The sequence below is a fragment of the Sitophilus oryzae genome, unplaced genomic scaffold (assembly GCF_002938485.1).
Source record: "Sitophilus oryzae breed Bouriz unplaced genomic scaffold, Soryzae_2.0 scaffold_2014_pilon_pilon, whole genome shotgun sequence".
In the NCBI taxonomy this organism is placed as follows: Eukaryota; Metazoa; Arthropoda; class Insecta; order Coleoptera; family Curculionidae; genus Sitophilus; species Sitophilus oryzae.
The window spans coordinates 1283568-1302218 of NW_022146741.1; the positions used below are offsets into that span (position 1 = coordinate 1283568).

General features: G+C 37.8%; 1 protein-coding gene across 2 annotated transcripts in view; it reads right to left on the bottom strand.

Annotated features, from left to right (window-relative positions):
• Positions 1-14082: 14082 nt before the first annotated feature.
• Positions 14083-18651, bottom strand: part of LOC115884071 (serine/arginine repetitive matrix protein 1-like) — a 42283-nt gene continuing 37714 nt past the window's right edge. For both annotated transcript variants that reach the window (XM_030902530.1, XM_030902529.1), the window contains exons 7-8: positions 15628-15858; positions 14083-15537 (exon numbers count right to left, since the gene is read on the bottom strand). In XM_030902530.1, the coding sequence (XP_030758390.1) occupies positions 14196-15537; positions 15628-15858 (1573 nt within the window). In that variant the 3' untranslated portion in view covers positions 14083-14195. The remainder of the gene's footprint in view (positions 15538-15627; positions 15859-18651) is intronic.

The window sequence follows — 18651 nt, forward strand, 5'->3', positions numbered from 1 at the left end:
AAATAAAAATGAGGGTGGGCTACCCTCTCGGCTACTAACCACGAGGTATAAAATACATAACAACCTATTCTTAGACGTACTGAATATACATATAAAATTTCATCAAAATCAGTCCAAGCCGTTTCGGAGATAGTAACAAAAAACTTAAAAAGCAACCCTATTAAAAAATAGGGGATGATGAGTAGAACAGTGAAAATTTAGGGTTGTTTGTATTTTTTAATGCTTAAATAAAAAAATTAAAAATATTTTTTCTTCAAAAAATAAAAAAAAATGGAGGTGGGCTACCCTTATCACTTAAGAGGGGTATAAAAATGAATAACAAACTATTTTCAGACCTACTCAATATACATAATAAACATTTGTCATCAAATCCGGCCAAGCCGTTTCGGAGATGGTAACAAAAAACAACCTATTAAATAGGGGGGATGATGAGTAGAACGGTGAATTTAGAGTTGTTTGTATTTTTAAGGCCAAATAAAAAAAATATTTTCAAAAAAAAATGAGGGTGGGCTTTACCACTCTCGGCTACCCTTATCATGTTATAAGAATATATAATAACCTATTCTTAGACGTACTGAATATACATATAAATTTTTTTAAAATCAGTTAGAAAAGCCGTTTCGGAGATGGTAACAAAAAACTTAAAAAAAGCAACCCTATTAAAAATAGAGGGGATGATGAAACAGTGAAAATTTAGGGTTGTTTGTATTTTTAATGCCAAATAAAAATTAAAATAATTTTTTCAAAAATAAAAAAATGGAGGTGGGCTACCCTTATCTTAAGGGTATAAAAATAGATAACAACGTATTCTCAGACCTACTGAATATACATATAAAATTTCATCCAAAATCGATCAAGCCGTTTCGGACATGGTAACAAAACATTAAAACATCCCCTATTAAAAAATAGGGATGATGGTAGAACAGTGAAAGGGTAGGGTTGTTTGTATTTTTAATGCCAAATAAAAAAATTAAAATATTTTTTCAAAAATAAAAAAATGGGGGAATTAAGGCTACCCATATCACTTAAGGGTATAAAAATATATAACAATAACCTATTTTCAGACCTACTAGAATATACATATAAAAATTTTATCAAAATCGGTCACAGCCGTTTCGGAGATAGTAACAAAAATTAAAAAAGCAACCCCTATTAAAAGATAAGGGATGATGATGGAACGGTGAAAATTTAGGGTTATTTGTATTTTTTAATGCCAACTAAAAATAAAAACATTTTTTCATTGTCAAAAACTAAAAAATGAGGGTGGGCTACCCTCTCGGCTACTAACCACATAAGGGTATAAAAATACATAACAACCTATTCTTAGACGTACTGAATATACATATAAAAATTTCATCAAAATCAGGTCAAGCCGTTTCGGAGATGGTAACAAAAACTTAAAAAAGCAACCCCTATTAAAAATAGGGGATGATGAAGGTAGAACAGTGAAAATTTAGGGTTGTTTGTATTTTTTTAATGCCAAATAAAAAAAATATTTTTTTTTTCACAAAATAAAAAAATTGGGGTGGACTACCCTTATCACTTAAGGGTATAAAAAATATACGTATAACTACCTATTCTCAGACCTACTGAATATACATACCGACCTGGTCATTTGATTACTGTGTATAGGATTTTAACGTGTAAGACAGAGAATAATATAAATGACCGGTTGACAGACAGAGAGACAGCATCAAAAGGGGCCGGCGAGAAGCCGGTGCGACCGATACAATGTTGCCGGTTTTTTTACGGGTGTGGGCAAGGTAAAGCATAAGCATGGTGGGAGAATGCATTGAGGAGGGAGCGGTGCTTTATGTTAAAGGTTCATGTTCACTATCCGAAAAGAACAAGGAATGAAATTCGGTATATTTGGACAGCAAACCGAATGCATGCGGCCGTTCGCCATTCAGTTCGCTCCATCATCGTTTTCAGTCGGTATATCAGAGACGTTCGCAAACGAATGAAAATTATAGAACCGCGCGAACAACGCTGGACGTTCGCTCGTTGGATAGTAGCATTCGTTCGTTCGGATAGTGAATACGCACCTTTATGTAGATGAAAAATTGAAAGGAAATAGTCCTGAGATCAAACTATTTTGCATGTTCTTTTCGCCTAGCTGTTTCGGTATGTACGTTAAGTGTTTCAAAAATGGTATTTATACGACCGAAGAGAAGGTGCATATCGTTAAATGGTTTACATTTCGTCTAGTGTGGAAGAGGTCATTGGGCGTTTGTGTTCACCTTTCAAAGATCGCGCTGTGCCTTGTGCCACAACTTACGCAACATTGTCCATAAATTTGAGCAAACAGGCTGCATTACGGTGTGCAGAAATTGTGACAATAAGGAAGGCGCAGAGAAGGTGATTCCCGACAAGGAAATTAATATTTGTGCCGCGGTCGAAACAAGCGAACCTTGTTCAAGCCGAAATATAGCCGAACAAGTTGGTTGCAATGCTCGAACGGTGCGCAGAGTTTTAAAAAGGCATGGATATAAGTTCTACAAAATCAGTACCACGCAAGAAATTTTTCCCGCAGATTGTAAAAGACGTCTGGAGTTTTGCGAGGCTGTAAGAGAAAGAGCCGATCGGAATAATTTATTTTTGGAAAATATATTATTCTCAGGTGAAAGCCCATCTCCCTTACATGGCTACCACAATCCTTCGATAGTACGTTATTGGTCTTGAGAAAATAAGCACCTTAGTATGGCACCGCGGACACAATATCCACAAAAACTAAATGTTTGTGCTGGCATGCTGCAAAATCATATTATTGGGCCTTTTTTTATTGATGGTATGTTAACAGCTGCCAAATATTTGGATATGCTACAAAACCAAATTGTTCCAGCAGTTCGAAATTTGCCAATCAATTTTGAGGAAGTGTGGTTTCAGCAGGATGGCTGTCCTGCGCATAACGCGCGGAACGTAAATCTGTTCCTTAAAAAATAGATAACAAACTATTTTCAGACCTACTCAATATACATAATAAAATGTCATCAAAATCGGCCAAGCCGTTTCGGAGATGGTATCAGAAAAACAACCCCTATTAGAAAATAGGGGATGATGGTAGAACGGTGAAAATTTAGAGTTGTTTATATTTTTTAAGGCCAAATAAAAAAATAATTTTTTTTCCAAAAATAAAAAAATGAGGGTGGGCTACCCTCTCGGTTACCCTTATCACTTAAGGGTATAAGAATAGATAACAACCTATTCTTAGACATACTGAATATACAAATAAAATTTTATTAAAATCGGTTAAGCCGTTTCGGAGATGGTAACAAAAAATCTTAAAAAACAACCCCTGTTAAGAAATAGGGGATGATGGTAGAACAGTGAAAATTTAGGGTTGTTTGTATTTTTAATGCCAAATAAAAAAATTAAAATAATTTTTTTTCAAAAATAAAAAAAATGTAGGGGTGGGCTACCCACTTATCACTTAAGGGTCAAGCGGGTTTTGTATCATAAATAAAAACAGATAAACAATTTTTTATGTAAAACGACCTTTAAAATTAACATTATAAACACATGTAACTGTTAAGTGGCATCGTTTTTATGATTCTAATTGTGCTACACTTTAGGGGTGTGAAATAAATTACTTATTTATAATAATACTGGTTATGCGGGGTGGTATAACTAGTGTTATAACGGTTGTAACTATAGTATTACGGGCAATAACGGTCCTTTACGTCGAAACACCGGTTTCCCATTAGAACACCGAAGTTAAGCGACGTAGGCGATACTAGTGGATAGACGGGTGACCAGTTCGAAACTCTGTATCGTGCTGTTGTCCAATAAAGGCAAAAGTGTATATTTTTGACACACACACCGCTCATTCACGCCGGTTCAAGGCCGGATGAGATCAGATATCATGAGTAGAGTCGAACACTTGCTCGGTCATTGACTTCGAGACCGCTGTTCAGATTCCGCGTAAACAAAGTAGGCCCCGTCCAAATTAGCCCTGGCAGCAAAAAGTGTTAACCAAATCTTTTGCTACTTTATAGTATTACATTATAACTTTTGATATGTGTCATAATATTATGAAATAATATTTCTACTACCAATTTTTAATATTGGTGCAACAAACTTATCGATATAAAGTTTTATATCTTTATCCTTTTATTGCTATTTATAATTCTGAATACGAGGATAAGAAATTTTAGTTTTCAGTACGCCTATGACCGAAAGCGAACGTCTACCTCCCGCTTCATCAGCATTATAGTGGATGGAATCAGGGATGAGTAAATATAAAGGACCATAATAAATTTTGCTTGGTCTGCTGCAACACGTAAGAAATATTTATTGATGGATCAGTATGACAGAAGTAATAAAAAGGCTGTTTTATGAATAACAAAATGGTATTTGAACATCATAATATAATCATATTGAATTGACAATAGATTAATTTATCAGCTATCCGCAGAAAATTGACAATAATAAAAATAGATAACAACATGGCAATTAATCTCAGACCTACTGAATATACATATAAAAATTTCCATCAAAATCGATCCAAGCCGTTTCGGACATGGTAACAAAACATTAAAAAAGCATCCCCTATTAAAAAATAGGGGATGATGAGTAAAGGCTGGTGAAAATTTAGGGTTGTTTGTATTTTTTAATGCCAAATAAAAAAAAATTAAAATATTTTTTTTTTCAAAAAATAAAAAATGGGGGTGGGCTACCCTTATCATAGGGGTATAAAAATATATAACAACCTATTTTCAGACCTACTCAATATACATATAAAATTTTATCAAAATCGGCCAAGAAAACCGTTTCGGAGATAGCAACAAAAAAAAAATAAAACAACCCCTATTAAAAATAGGGGATGATAGCAGAACAGTGAAAATTTAGGGTTGTTTGTATTTCTTAATGCCAAATAAAAAAATAAAAACATTTTTTTTCTTTTCAAAAACTAAAAAAAAATGAGGTGGGCTACCCTACAATACGATATATTGAGAGAGATGCTGATGCACTATTACGTAGGTGTGCATCATAGTTGCATAATAAGACGAATGTCCTATTAATTCCAAAACGTACTAAAGCGCAAATTCTGTTGTTAGTTATGTAATCAATATGATTACAGATTAAATAATTATGGAGGGTGCATATGAAGCATTAAACGATTCATCATTGTGTTAAAGTTATACCACGTAATTTAACAAAAGATCAATCATTTAATGTCTCACTTCACACTGACTCCTCCATTATTATTTAATACTGATTAAATGGTCGACAATAGAATTTGCACCATTTACTACGTAATACAGCATATTATTTTTGGTTAGTTTATTTAATGATATAACCGATAATGTACACACGGCTTTGGGTGCCGATTGTCGTGCACAGAGTCTATAGACTCTGTGTATAAATGAACAAAGAGAAAAGAGCAAGAAATTTTCCCAAGCGTATGAAGTTGAACTGCGGATTAAGTGGATAATTAATAATTTTCTCCCAACTTACAAGATTGCCATAGCGATTCACTTCTAGACATGTAGGTAAATGATGGCTAAAATAAACGACCCAAAGATTTTCTCGCCGACCAGTATATTATCGTAGTCCTACCCTTATCAGTTAAGGGTATAAAAATAGATAACAACCTATTCTTAGATGTACTGAATATACATATAAAATTTTATCAAAATCGGTCAAGCCGTTTCGGAGATGGTAACAAAAAATTAAAAAAACAACCCCTATTAAAAAATAGGGGATGAAGGTAGAACGGTGAAAATTTAGGGTCGTTTGTATTTTTTAATGCCAAATAAAAAAAAAATTTTTTTTTACAAAATAAAAAAATTGGGGTGGACTACCCTTATCACTTAAGGGTATAAAAAATATATAACTACCTATTCTCAGACCTACTGAATATACATATAAAATTTCATCAAAATCGGTCAAGCCGTTTCGGAGGAGTACAGTAACCAAAACCACCCAAAACTGTAACACGGGAATTATATAGATAATATTATATGAAAACTGCGGAGTGCGGAGAGCGGAGAGCGGAAAGACTGATTAATAGCAATAGATGAAATTTAAAACTATAATTTAAAACTATTCAAGAAAGTACACACAAAACAAGGCAACGCCGCGCGTCTATTCGTTCAATTCCGAGCAAAATAGCGAGGCCCCACGAAGTTGGGGCCTCGATCGCCAAAGCGAGGCCCCATCGACAGGTCAGATTTTGATGCGAGACGAGACTTCTAGGGTATTAAGATATTCTTTGATATCACCAAAACTGAATGTATGACTGTAGGGGGGCCACAAGAGAACATAGTCTTAGAGGATGGTAGCGTGATAAAAAACTGTGACAAATATAAATATCTCGGATTAAAAATAACTAACGATGGAAAACTCGACGAGGGTATAAAAGATCGAATAATGCAAGGCAGAAGGGCAATATCTACGTTGAATGGTGTACTGTGGGATCAAGGAATCTCTAAAACTAATAAGAAGAATATATATAATACGGTAGTGAAAAACATAATAACTTACGGAAGCGAAGTATGGCAGTTGAAAAGCAGAACAGAGAACATGCTATTAGCGACCGAAATGGATTACTGGAGGAGATCTGCTGGAAAATCGAAAAGAGAACAAATAACCAACAACAGAGTAAGGGAGATTATGAGAGCAGAACACACAATTGTTGACGACATAAGAACAAAACAACTCATATGGTTTGGTCATGTGCAACGAATGCCCGATCACAGAATACCAAAACAAATTTTACTGTGGACACCTCGAGGCAGAAATAAAAGAGGCCGCGACGAAGCTGGAGGGAGGGTGCGGATAAAGAACTAGAAAATAGAGAAATACCTGATGATCTCTGGCTAAATAGTAAATAGACAAGAGTGGAGGTTAGGTGTCGGAAAACGTCGTAGAACGTTCTGAACCGACTTGCAAGTCTCTCGAACGACCTTAACATCGCATAGACACCGCAATGATTCATTCGTTCGAGAAGAATCGAGTCCCACTGGAATGGACTAGTACATACGAGAACATTCGAAAACCTTCTCTACGCACCTAACGATCTATGGACTATTCTAGAGTTCTTTACCTGTCGGTATAAAAGCCGGCGGCGGTGGCCTACAGGGGGGCAGTTATAAATATACCAGTGCAGTTGACGCTAAAATTCAAAATAAATTCTTAGTTATAAATCGTTTGTAAATAGTTCTATAAGTCTTTTTATCGTTATTGTTTTTGTTAATTAGTGTTAAATAAATAGTGTTTAAATAGAATTGTGACTTTCTATCACACGGAACCGACGAAAAACTAACAATTGGTGTCAAGTGTGGCGTGTGTGACCAGACTAGAGAAATAAAAGACTGACGATGGCTCCAAAAATTATTGAAAGACCTGAAAGTGTCGGAATTAAAATACGCATACTGGAAGAGAGGGAATGCGAGACAGATGGAAAGAAAAGCATTTTGCAAGCCAGATTGAGAGACGTTTTGATTGAGGAAGGTGAGGATCCTGACACATTTGCTTTGAGTTGGAAGGTGACCTTGACTCGTCCTTACAAAAATTTAAGACAATTTGAATAGTAAAATAATTGACTTGGAAGTTAATTTAGAGAAGAAAATCAGTGATAAAATTGTAATATTTTAGAAGATAAGATCGCAGAAAATTCTAAAGACATACAGGCCAGCTTTTTAATAATAAAATAATTGAATTTAGAAGAAAAGATAACAGAAATTATAGAGAATTCTACGGAACTACAAGACAAAATAACACAAATTGAAGATGATGTAAACAGAAAAATCGAAATTTTACGGGAAGAAATAACGAAGTCAAATTCACAAATAACGAAGTCAAATTCACCAAAATGTCAAGAAACATCGGAGGGACCGAAACTAGACGAAAATAGGTATACCTCAAAATCAGTTATGAAACCTCCGCAGTTTGACGGAAAAACCACTTGGGCTAACTACTTTTGCCAATTTGAAGCCGCTGCGAGAGCAAACGGCTGCCAATCGCTGAAAAAGCTACCGCTTTGACTATCGCACTGCGGGGAGATGCGACTGATATCCTGCAGACACTGTCACCATTGGAACAGGGAGATTATCAGCAATTGGTACGACATTTAGAAATGAGGTACGGCCAAGCTCATTTGGAACATGTCTATCATTCCCAGCTAAAAAATCGCATTCAAAAGGCAAATGAGTCTCTGCAGGAGTTTGAAGCCGACGTAGCCCGCCTGGTTCGCCTTGCGTATCCTGCTACGCCCGAGAATGTTATGGAGCGGTTGGCAGTACAGACATTCTCCGATGGCTTACGTGACAGGGAGACAAGGCAAGCGCTTCTTCTAGCCCACCCAACGCGCTTGGTGGATGCTTTAGCACGTGCCCTAGAATTTGAGGCCGCGAAACAGTTCTCGGTCTCTAGTGAGAGTACGGGCGGTCAACCAATGTTCCGACAAATCCGTGGAAAGCATTGTACGGAAAGTCATGGAGGAGTACATGGGCAAGAAAGGACCGACTTGTTGCTGGAATTGCGGCCAGGCAGGACACGTAAGAAGTCACTGTCAAGAAAAAGACGTGGACTCGGTTTCGCCAAGTGTCGAATCAAAGGGACACATATGGAGCAGTACCCAACAGGTTCCAACGAAAACTGTTCAAGTCGCATCGCTACAACACAAGTTCAACAGCATTTTTGTGGCTAGTTTCGTGGATGGAGAGTTACGGACCATGCTGTTGGATACGGGTGCGACCAAAACGATCATCAGGCCGGATATCCTTAAAACATCAAAAAGGATTAAAACAACACAATGGCGACTACGTACAGCTACAGGAAGCTGCGCTCTCATCCATGGAGAGGTAGATCTTAATTTTGTTATCGGAAGCACCTGTTTTAATCATCGAGTGTTAGTAGCAGACATCGAAGATGAACTTATTCTCGGAATGGACATCGTGACCACTAGAGGTTTTGAACTAAACCTCAAACAAGAAATTTTGAAAATAAATGAAGAAGAAGTGGTTCTACATCGAAAATGTGAGGAGACGCTTCGCGTGGTAGTAGCAGAAGATGTTTCGATCCCTGAGCGCTGTGAGATATTTTTGGATGGTCGCCTGGAAGGTAAAACGAATAATGGGAGTATTATTCTGTTGGAGCCAAGGAACCATGACAGCGAAATAGGACGAGGGGTCGCTGTTGGAAAACCCCTGCTACGAGCGAAGAAGTCTGTACCGGTAAGAGTAATGAACACGAATTATCATTCTGTATCCTTGAAGAAGGGAACCCTGTTAGGGTACTGTTGTTCGGCCTCCTCAGTCATTCGAAGCGTGGAAGCCTCCAAAGTTTCGATTTCAAAAATTCCGGACAAAATGGTTAAGGAGTTAGTAAACGTTAAGGGATTATTTCCCGAAGATAGTAGAAAATTGAGAAACCTGATAATCAAGTATCAAGATGTGTTTGATAAAGGAGAAGCAGGACATAGAGGTCGTACCAATTTAGTACAACATAAAATTGACACCGGAGATGCACGACCAATCAAACAAAATCCGAGTAGACTGCCGCTCGCCAAACGTGAAGAAGCTGACAAAATCCTTCGAGAAATGAAAGAAGAGGGTGTCATCGAACCATCTAACAGCCCGTGGACATCGCCGGTAGTACTAGTAAAGAAGAAAGACGGTACCACCAGGTTCTGTGTTGATTATCGGCAACTTAATAATGTTACCAAGAAGGATAGTTATCCCCTGCCGAGGATAGACGATACTCTAGACACGCTGGCGGGGTCAACGATATTCTCTACGTTAGATCTGAAGAGTGGATATTGGCAAGTCGACATGGCGCCGAAAGACAGAGAGAAGACAGCGTTCTCGGTGGGCTCCGGCCTGTGGCAATTTACCGTCATGCCTTTTGGATTGTGCAACGCGCCAGCTACCTTTGAGAGACTAATGGAGTCTGTGTTAAAGGGACTATCCTGGACTACCTGTTTGGTGTACCTGGATGACATCATAGTGGTTGGGAAATCCTTTGACGACCATCTGAAGAATTTGGAAGAAGTTTTCAAGCGACTAGGGTGCTCTGGTTTGAAACTTAGCCCCTGTGTCAAGAAAAGGTACACTACTTGGGCCATGTAGTCTCCTCCCAAGAAGTTGCGGTAGATCCACAGAAGACCAAGACAGTGGAAGAGTGGCCAATACCTAAAGATAAACATGAACTACGAAGCTTTTTGGGACTATGCACATACTATCGCCGCTATGTACAGGGTTTCGCCACCATCGCAAAACCATTGACCAGACTTACCGAAGGCGAGAGGCGTTTCTCTTGGGACTCAGATTCTGACGAGGCATTCCGAAAATTGAAGAAGGCACTGACTAGTGCGCCCATACTTAGCTACCCTCTAGGCAACGGAAACTTAATATTGGATACCGACGCTAGCAATGTTGCGTTAGGCGCTGTTCTGTCTCAGATCCAGGATGGTCAAGAAAAAGTCATTGGTTATTTTAGTAAGACCTTGTCAAAACCGGAAAGGAACTACTCTGTAACCAGACGAGAATTACTAGCAGTAGTTAAAGAAGTGGAACACTTCTACAAGTATCTCTATGGAAGAAAGTTCTTGTTAAGAACAGACCATGCTGCTTTGAAATGGCTTTGCAGTTTAAGAATCCTGAAGGGCAGGTAGCTAGATGGATTGAAGGATTACAAGAATTTGACTTCGACACAGAACATCGAACTGGGGCAATCCATCGGAATGCCGACGCACTTTCCAGAAGACCTTGCGCTAAGGACTGTAAGCATTGTTCCCGAGCAGAAGAGAAAGAAGCGAAACTCCTAAGAACAACTGTGGTTAATGATAGTTGGCAACCCGAAGATCTTGCAAATGACCAAACCAGTGACCCAGAATTAGGTTTAGTAATTAACTGGAAAAACGCAGGCCAAAGACCAACGTGGGAAGAAGTTTGCAGATATTCGCCGAACGTAAAGATCATACTGGGCTCAGTGGAATTCTTTGGTAATAGATAACGGACTACTTCGCCGTGTGATCGAGAGACCGGAGGACAAGAAGAGAAAGGCAGACCGTAATTCCAAAGAAGAGGGTCCCAGAAGTCTTGGAGGAAGTTCACAATGGAACCAGCGGTGGACATCTTGTGTTACCAAGACACTTGGCAAGCTGCGTGAACGGTTCTACTGGGTGAACTGCAAAGAAGATGTGAGGGCCTGGTGTAAGAAATGTGACATTTGCGCAGCCATTAATGGGCCACAAAAGCGTGGTAAAGCCCCTATGCGCCAGTACAATGTTGGTAGTCCCTTCGAACGAATAGCGATCGACGTGGCTGGTCCTTTCCCGGAGACGAACGATGGCAACAAATACATTGTGGTAGTAATGGATTACTTCAGCAAATGGGTCGAGGCCTACGCGTTGCCAAATCAAGAAGCGTCCACGATTGCTGATGCCCTTGTTAAAGAATGGATCTGCAGGTTTGGTGTTCCCATGGAGCTTCATTCAGATCAGGGAAGAAACTTTGAGTCCAATCTGTTCCAAGGCGTCTGTGAAGTCCTGAACATCCGCAAGACCAGGACGACTGCTCTACATCCACAATCCGATGGGATGGTTGAACGCATGAACAGAACTATCAACCGTTATCTGGCCAAAGTAGTCTCTGACCACCAAAGAGACTGGGACAAATTTCTTCACCTGTTCCTGTTGGCCTACCGTTCATCCGTCCAAGAATCTACAGGGCAAACTCCAGCCAGCATCGTTATGGGACGGGAAGTGCGCCTACCCTGTGATCTGAAATTTGGTTGCCGACCGGGAGAAGAAGTCGCCGGAGAAGATTATGTCCACACACTACGTCAAAGGATGGACGACATTCATCAGAGAGTCCGCCTAAATATTCAAAGTGCTAGTGACCGAATGAAGGAACACTACGACATTCAAGCTGAGCATGGAGGATACCAACCAGGGAAGTTGGTGTGGCTATATAACCCGCAGAGACGTCGTGGGTTATCTCCGAAGCTACAATCCTCGTGGGAAGGGCCATACGAAGTCATGGATAGAATTAATGACGTCGTATACCGTATCAGAAAATTGCCAAAAGGAAAACCGAGGGTAGTCCATTTCAACCGTTTGAGCCCCTACCAAGGCGAAATAGAAGATCGTGCTGGGACCGTGAGAACCTGCAGCTTTGATCCCCCTGATTCGGAGATGTCCTTTGACGATTTCATGGCCCGATACAACAGCAGTGAGAAGGCTCGCTATGGTGTAACCAAAGAAGATCAACGAGACCTCTTTTCCGTGCCTCCTGATTATTCGCTCGCTCATTGTGTGGCTCGAGATTTGCGGATGTCCAGAGGAATCGCTGCGACGTTCAATGAGAAGTTTGGGCGTGTCGGAGAACTACGCCGACAGGATCCAGAGGTTGGAAGCGTCTTGAGGCTAACCGACAATGCACATGGTCAAGCAAGGCACATCTTCTACCTGGTCACCAAGGAATGGTCCCCGAGTAAGCCGACTTATCTCAATCTATGGAAGACCCTGATTGAACTGAGAGAAGCCCTGCTAAACAACAACATTGCACGATTAGCCATTCCGAAGCTGGCGTGTGGACTCGATGGTTTGAGTTGGCGTACAATCCGGAACATGATTGAAGTCTTGTTCAGATTTACGGGAATCGAGATCCTCGTTTGCTGCTACAACCCAAAGCTGAGATCGGGAGAGAAAACTGTAGACTGCTATTTCTACCAGACTTCGCAATGTACCAGGGGCCAGCTTTGCAAATACCTTCATTCACCGTATACATCTCGGGACGAGCATGTGCCTAAGAAGGGGCAGTGTTGCGGGCCGGTGTGGACTCGACCTAACCTCACAATATGGCCCGCCCTCGGATGACCTTAACATCGCATAGACACCGCAATGATTCATTCGTTCGAGAAGAATCGAGTCCCACTGGAATGGACTGAGTACATACGAGAACATTCGAAAACCTTCTCTACGCACCTAACGATCTATGGACTATTCACAGAGTTCTTTACCTGTCAGTATAAAGCCGGCGGCGGTGGCCTACAGGGGGGCAGTTATAAATATACCAGTGCAGTTGACGCGCTAAAATTCAAAATAAATTCTTAGTTAAAAATCGTTTGTAAATAGTTCTATAAGTCTTTTATCGTTATTGTTTTTGTTAATTAGTGTTAAATAAATAGTGTTTAAATAAATTGTGACTTTCTATCCACACGGAACCGACGAAAAACGTAACAATACTTTCGTTGTTGTCACATTACCTATGGCTTCTTTCAGAAAAAGAATGTCTTTTTCATCGGGGGAAAGTGCTGCTAATAAAAGGGGGGGGGGGGTAATGAAATGTACAACTATGTGCTATGGAACCTGTCGTGGCCAAAGTTGATTGAATACTGAGCACATTCTAGAAACTATAGACGATGAAAATATGTAGATGAAAGTAATGTTATGGAATGTTAGTTTAGTCGAATAGACAATGTTTTTGTTTATATTATACAGTATTATAGCTGTTGCGTGTATATTTAACACGTTAAAATACCTTGGGAGACTATAATTTGAAAGGCGGCCTGTATTTTTTTTGTACTCCATTTTTCAAACGGTTATTGCTCGAAATACATTGGATAAATATAAATAATGAATAGAACCTTTCTTGTAGCAAATTTTATAAGGAATATTTCTGACAAGAATAAAATTTTCTGTGCGACTAATGCTTTTCGAGAAAAACGAGAAAAACCACCGCAGTGCGTATTGGGGGTGAAGCTCACACTTTACAGTTAGGAACTCTTTTGATTTTAAAAAGTCTCCTTTTAGTACGTATAACCTCAACATATCAAAACTTTATAATTTTTTTTTCTAATATGCTAATATCAACGTACTATTAGCCACATCACTTATTTCATCCAAATAAGTTTAAGGCTTATTAACTCCAGTATCTAGTATATATTTGAAAAAAATTGTTGAAAACAGGAATTAAAAAATATAAATAGTAATTGACACTAAAAATAATTTTTCTAAAGTTTAGTAAAATGCTAAAATGAAAACGTATAGTTTCAATTATAAAATTTAATTATAATGTGGAGGAATAACTAATTTTACACTAAATACAAAAGGTTCAGAAATAAAAGTCAGCGTGGCGTTTTCCACTATGTATATTTTATGACACCACAAATCTAACTGAAAACACAGTGACATTTTTATCTCATCGATATTTTAATAAACCACTTAAAAAATCATACATTACTATTTAATCAGATTTATCACTAGAATTTTGTCTCTTCATCGACTTTAGAGCCTTTTCTCTTAACTTTTTTTCTTCTTCTACAACTACGTCCCCGTCACTTTCAGAATCCTCGGTCTCGACCTTCTTCTTCTTATGTTTCTTGTGCTTCTTCGAATGCTTCTTCTTTTTCTTGTGTTTCTTGTCCTTCTTTCGTCGTTTCGCCTCCACTTCATCCTCTGAATCACTATCAGATTTATTTTTCTTCCTATGCTTTTTCTTTTTGACAGTTTCTTCGTCACTGTCAGACGATGACTCCTTCTTTTTCTTTTGAGGTTTTTCTTTTTCCGATTCATCTGAGCTCTCTTTTTTCTTCTTAGGTTTTTTAGGAACATCACTATCGCTCGAATCATTTCTCTTCGATTTTCGCGCTTTTTCCGGGCTGACTGAACGTTTCCTTTTTGTTTTTTTCTCTTCCTCAGACTCCGAGCTTTGGCGACGCTTCTTTGCTTTCCTGTCATCGCTACTGTCACGTTCCTTCTTTTTTTCTTTAATTTTTTTGATCTTAGTTACTACCTCCGTACTGCTGGTTCGTCCCCTTTTACTTTTTGAAGAAGTATCGTCATCATCGCTATCACTAGAGCTTGAATCACGTTTTTTGGTTTTTCTCTTTTTAAGCTTACGTTTCTTCTCCTTTTCTCGTTCGCTTTCTGACTCACTTGAATTAGATTCTGATTCTGATCTTGATATCTTTTTAACTATTTTTTTAGGTTTGATTTCAGATTTTTCTTTCTGAACTTTTCTTTTATCTTCATTAATAACATTCAATTTACCTTTTGGCGGAAATTCATTTGCTTTAATAAATGGCGAGGGTGTTCTAGAAAGACTTCTAGAGTATCGCGGTGGACCATATGGAGGTATAGGATAATTTTTCTGTGGACTAACACTTCTAGACTTTGATTTCTTACGTTCAATATCTTTGCTCTTGAGTTCTACAACAGTATGTGCTTCAACCATTGTAATAACCCTCCTCTCTTCAGGAGCGATTTCGAATCTATGAGATTCGCGTTTCTTAGATTCGTCAGATTTAACGACAACCGACCCTTCGCGCTTTTTTTCTTCTAACTTCCTCGGGCTCGAAGCTTTGCGAATTCTTAAATCGTTTTCTTTGCGCTCCTCTCTTTTGGGGGGACTAGGACTATGCTTCCGTGTTTTTTCACGGGATCTATCTCTAGATATTCTTCTTCTTATGCTTCCTCTATCTCTGGATCTCCTACGCGAACGTGACCGTCTGTCTCTTGATCTACTTCTTCTTCTAATAGGGGACCGTCTGAAAGGTCTATTGCGACTACGACTTCGTCTAATTCTCCTGTAATGTAAAATAAACAATTAGAATAAAATTACGTTTAAATAATTATTTACGAGGATTTCGCGGGCATACTGTCGCTATCAAACTAACCGATCACGGCTGCGTCGTCTACTCATGCTTCTGCTTCTTCTTCTGGGGCTGCGTCTACCTCGGCTGTTTTGCAGCCTCCTGTTTCTGCTCAAGCTTCTCCTGCGACTATAGCTGCGCCTTCCTCGAGGACTTCGGCGTCTAGAAGGGCTCCTGCGACGCGAAATGCTCCTACGTCCTCTTGATGGGCTTGTTCTCCGCCGGCTGATGCTCCTTCTCTTAGATATGCTACGTCTGCAACCAAAAATTCATCTGTAATTGAAGTAAAACAATCAATAACTGATAAAAATTATATAAAACTTATTTTATAGCAAATTAAGTAACTGCAATTACAGCGCTTTCAGATGGAGCGGACCGTACGCGCGGAGCGTCGTCCGCGCGGATGTTTTTTCAATATAGCTCATCCGGACGGAGCATACGCGACCCATGTGAAATCGTTCATATAAACTCATGGTACTTGCTCGAAGTCGCGGACGATCCGCTCCATCTGAAAACGCTGTTAGATCGGTTCATTACAGATATACAATTAATTTCCATTTTGAAAGGCGTGCAAATATAACTTTTCTAACCAATGTTTAGCCCCCCAAAAGTGCTAGTTACCCTAAATGGGCGATGTGTATTTTAACGTCTAAGATAATAATTATTAAATAAATGTGTCACATATGTATAATATATAGAGATTAAAAATTGGATTATTCCATTTTAGGCGATAATATAAGACCAAGTCGAAACTACTTTGTTCTTTTTTTTTTTTGATAAAATAATAGAACATAATTATATTAATAATGTTATTAAAACAAGCACAATAATTTAATTATTGCATATTAACAACTCTAACTTAATATCAAATATATAATAGAATAATATTCTTTAGACCGTGAATAACTCATTCTGAAAATCGTTTTGTTTATGTAAATGTTTAAATTGGTAACTTAATGTCCGCACTACCTATTAATGTATACACATATACCGAATTAAAAAATAAATGAAACTAAGAAAGCCAACTTGATTTATAAATGAAAAAATTCCCCATCTGTAAAAAAAATAGATGATAGAGCTACAATAAAAGTATTCATCAATAGAATTTTTGTTTATCAGAGTGTCTACTATAAATTCAATATTAGTAATAATGTGTGGAACTATTTATAATATAAAATAAATAAATAAAAGTATCAGGAATTTTAATTTTTTATTTATTTTTCGTAGAACCAAAAATCTATCCCGCTCTAATTGCTAAAATCTAATATTGCTAAAAATATTTTGTAAAAAATTCAATCTATTTAAAGATTTCTGAACCAAAATTTTTGTTCTAATTTTAAGTTGAACACTTTTTATATCCAGTGTAATATTGAGAACTGGAAATAGATTATACTTTGAACATGTTACATTCTTTAGAAAATCCTCATACTCAAAATTTATATAAAATGTCACAATGTAGTCTATAATATTATTTTGTTAAATGATATTGCTTAGGATATGTCATGGCTGTCTGGCTGCGAAAACTGGGAAGTAACCAAATCATCTATTAAACGAATACAAAAAATATCCAAAATAGGCCAAAATATCTTCAGAAAAAAATATTTTCGCCTAATACTATTCGTAACACAGACCTACTTCACCTCACTAACCATCCAGAGGTGGATGTAGAAATTAAGAAAAGAAAATACGGATGGATAGGACATGCTCTGAGAAAGCCAAACAAAGATATTGTGAGAACCTCTCTCGAATAGAACCCCCAAGGAAAAAGAAGACCCGGCCGTCCAGCACAAACTTGAAACTAGAGGAGCTCCATAACATCGGATTCTCCTGGAATGTTCTTTATAACTTAATGAAATTCTTTATAACTTTTTATTATTAAACATTCTAAATAACATTGCAACGACCAATTCGACTGCATAAAGTTTCTATGAATCCGTTCTTTTTTAACTGGGTACTTATCTTCGCAAATATGAAAATATTGATATCAAACAATTTTTATAAATAACACTAAAAAATAAAGACAAATATCACGCCTTAATGTAATATTAAAATATATACAGTGCGTCCCAATATTACGGGGGCATAGAACTACTACATATTTTTGAAGTCAAAATAAGTTCATTGGACACAATTTACCTCTACCAGGTGCATCTCAAAAGGCGTTTACGAAAATTATACCTTCGGTATTTACCGTTACCCAGCGGTAAACATATGTTTTATGTCAAATATGAATCTGGTAGAATATTTTTAAAACGAACTGGTTAATATCTTAAGATTAAATTTATTATACTAATTAATATAATAATAACATACAATTAATATAATAATAACAAGATTTTGTGCCACAACCTCTAAGCCTATAAGATGAATGAAGTAGATTCTTCATCCAATTCTCCAGTTAAATCTCTGCTGATATGTTCTTCAAAATGATTTCGAATTTCAGTCAAATCTCCCTCAAGACCACATACAGAGCATTTCCCCTGCTCAATTTCAAATACATCCATGTCCATGGCGATTTTCAATTAATAGGTTTCTGATCTCTGATTTTTTAAACGCGTTTTAAACTCTTATAAGTTCGGTTTTCTCTCATAACGGTCATTTACCGAGACCTTACCCCGATCCATAATCTATAAACCGAATACATGCACCGGTAAATGTGTGATAAAATTAGAACAAGGAACAAAAATACCGTTATCAATTTCGAACGTAAAAAAGTTACCCGGTACCTACCGGTGCAATTTTCGTAAACGCCTAAAAGTGGCTCGCCCCTATAACTTTTTTATTTTTTCAAAAAAAAATCGAGATTTGGTATGTTAGTATATGACATAAATTAGGATTGATGTGCCATTTTCTATCGAATAATGAAACAAAATACCGAGGGTGCCATTTAAAAATCAAAAGTTGTAGTCATTTCCGGTGAAACCGGATGTGACCGAAAACAATTGAATATGCCTCTCAATCCTAATTTATGTCATATACTAACATACCAAATCTCGATGTTTTATCTGAAAAAATTCAAAAGTTATAGGGGTGAGCCACTTTTGAGGC